This window comes from Notolepis coatsorum, assembly GCF_963971535.1.
Source record: "Notolepis coatsorum genome assembly, chromosome: 2".
NCBI classification, from domain to species: Eukaryota; Metazoa; Chordata; class Actinopteri; order Aulopiformes; family Paralepididae; genus Notolepis; species Notolepis coatsorum.
Window position 1 is genome coordinate 66,295,856 of NC_140166.1, and position 1,083 is coordinate 66,296,938.

The 1,083-nt window shown below is 49.3% G+C and overlaps 1 protein-coding gene across 1 annotated transcript in view; it reads right to left on the reverse strand.

Annotated features, from left to right (window-relative positions):
* Nucleotides 1-87, reverse strand: part of LOC311223415 (solute carrier family 2, facilitated glucose transporter member 9-like) — a gene marked incomplete at both ends in the record, with an annotated part of 54,763 nt that extends 54,676 nt beyond the window's left edge. Inside the window, one exon of the mRNA XM_084308203.1 lies at nt 1-87. This exon is cut by the window's left edge and continues 232 nt beyond it. Coding sequence (XP_084164329.1) covers nt 1-87 — 87 coding nt within the window.
* Between the last annotated feature and the right edge of the window lie 996 nt (nt 88-1,083).

Consider the following 1,083-nt stretch of genomic DNA (forward strand, 5'->3'; position numbering starts at 1 on the left):
CTCCCTGCAGAGCTCCTTGTGAAGAAGGTAGGAGTTAGTGGCGGCAATGTCCAGATAGTGGTAGAGCAAAGTCCGGTACCAGCGCATGGTCTTGTGGTGTGCAGAGTAGTACTGGATGAGTTGGTCAGACAGACCTCCTCCTCCTCTCCTTCACCGCCAGATTCCTCGTCTGCCTCTTCATCAGTTAGTAGAACCAATTTGAGTGCCTCGGCTGGTGTGTAGTGTCTTGATGTCATGGCGGGCGAATGATTGATTATTGTAAACATGTGCCTTCTTTATATATTCTGTTCGGGATTGGGTGATATACTAACCGCCATTCAACACTAGTTGTGCATGCATCTGCATACAGAGTCATTACATATGGGCCATTGGCTCTGGTATTTCCATTGGGCCTCATGCATGAAGCGATATAAGAACAGTTATATAGTCGTACTGGCGAATCGCGTCCTGCTCTTCGCTATCGAGATATACCTCATCTCCAGTACCTACTGTACTTCATCAACGAATAAAACAAATGCACCCAGCACCTGCCAGGCCCCGCCCTAGTGACGTACTATAAAGCACTAGGCGTGGTCGCCACTTGCCCTTCCTCTATTTTCGTTTCCATCATGGCGGATGCTTGCACCCTGTGAACTAGTGTAATGAAAAGTTTAGAGAAATTGCGCAATGTTGAGTGTTTACCGGATATTTGCCAACCCCTGGAATCTTCGGCATGTTCTGACGGCACTCGTATGGGTTCTGTGACTCTGCAGCGGGATGCATTTCGATGCATCTCAGCGTCGAGTCTGTAGTCTCCTCGTTTTGTTGACAGCAGACAGAGGGACGGCGTGTGAGGTGTAGCTATCGAGCTACCTCACACAAGGTAGGATCTGCGCCACTAGGCATTAACGCTGGTGTTAGTAATGCTGCTTGTTGTTTTGTTAGACAACCGAGTTGTGTATCGGCACCAGGGGCAGGATGTTTGGGTAAACGTCCCTCTGAGTTGGACGTTTCCCAGGCTGTCCTGGAGCGCGCTGCTAATACTAAATGCTATAATGCTGGGTCACTGTTCTACTGTTCCCCGCTGTGGGATGTCACTAGGCA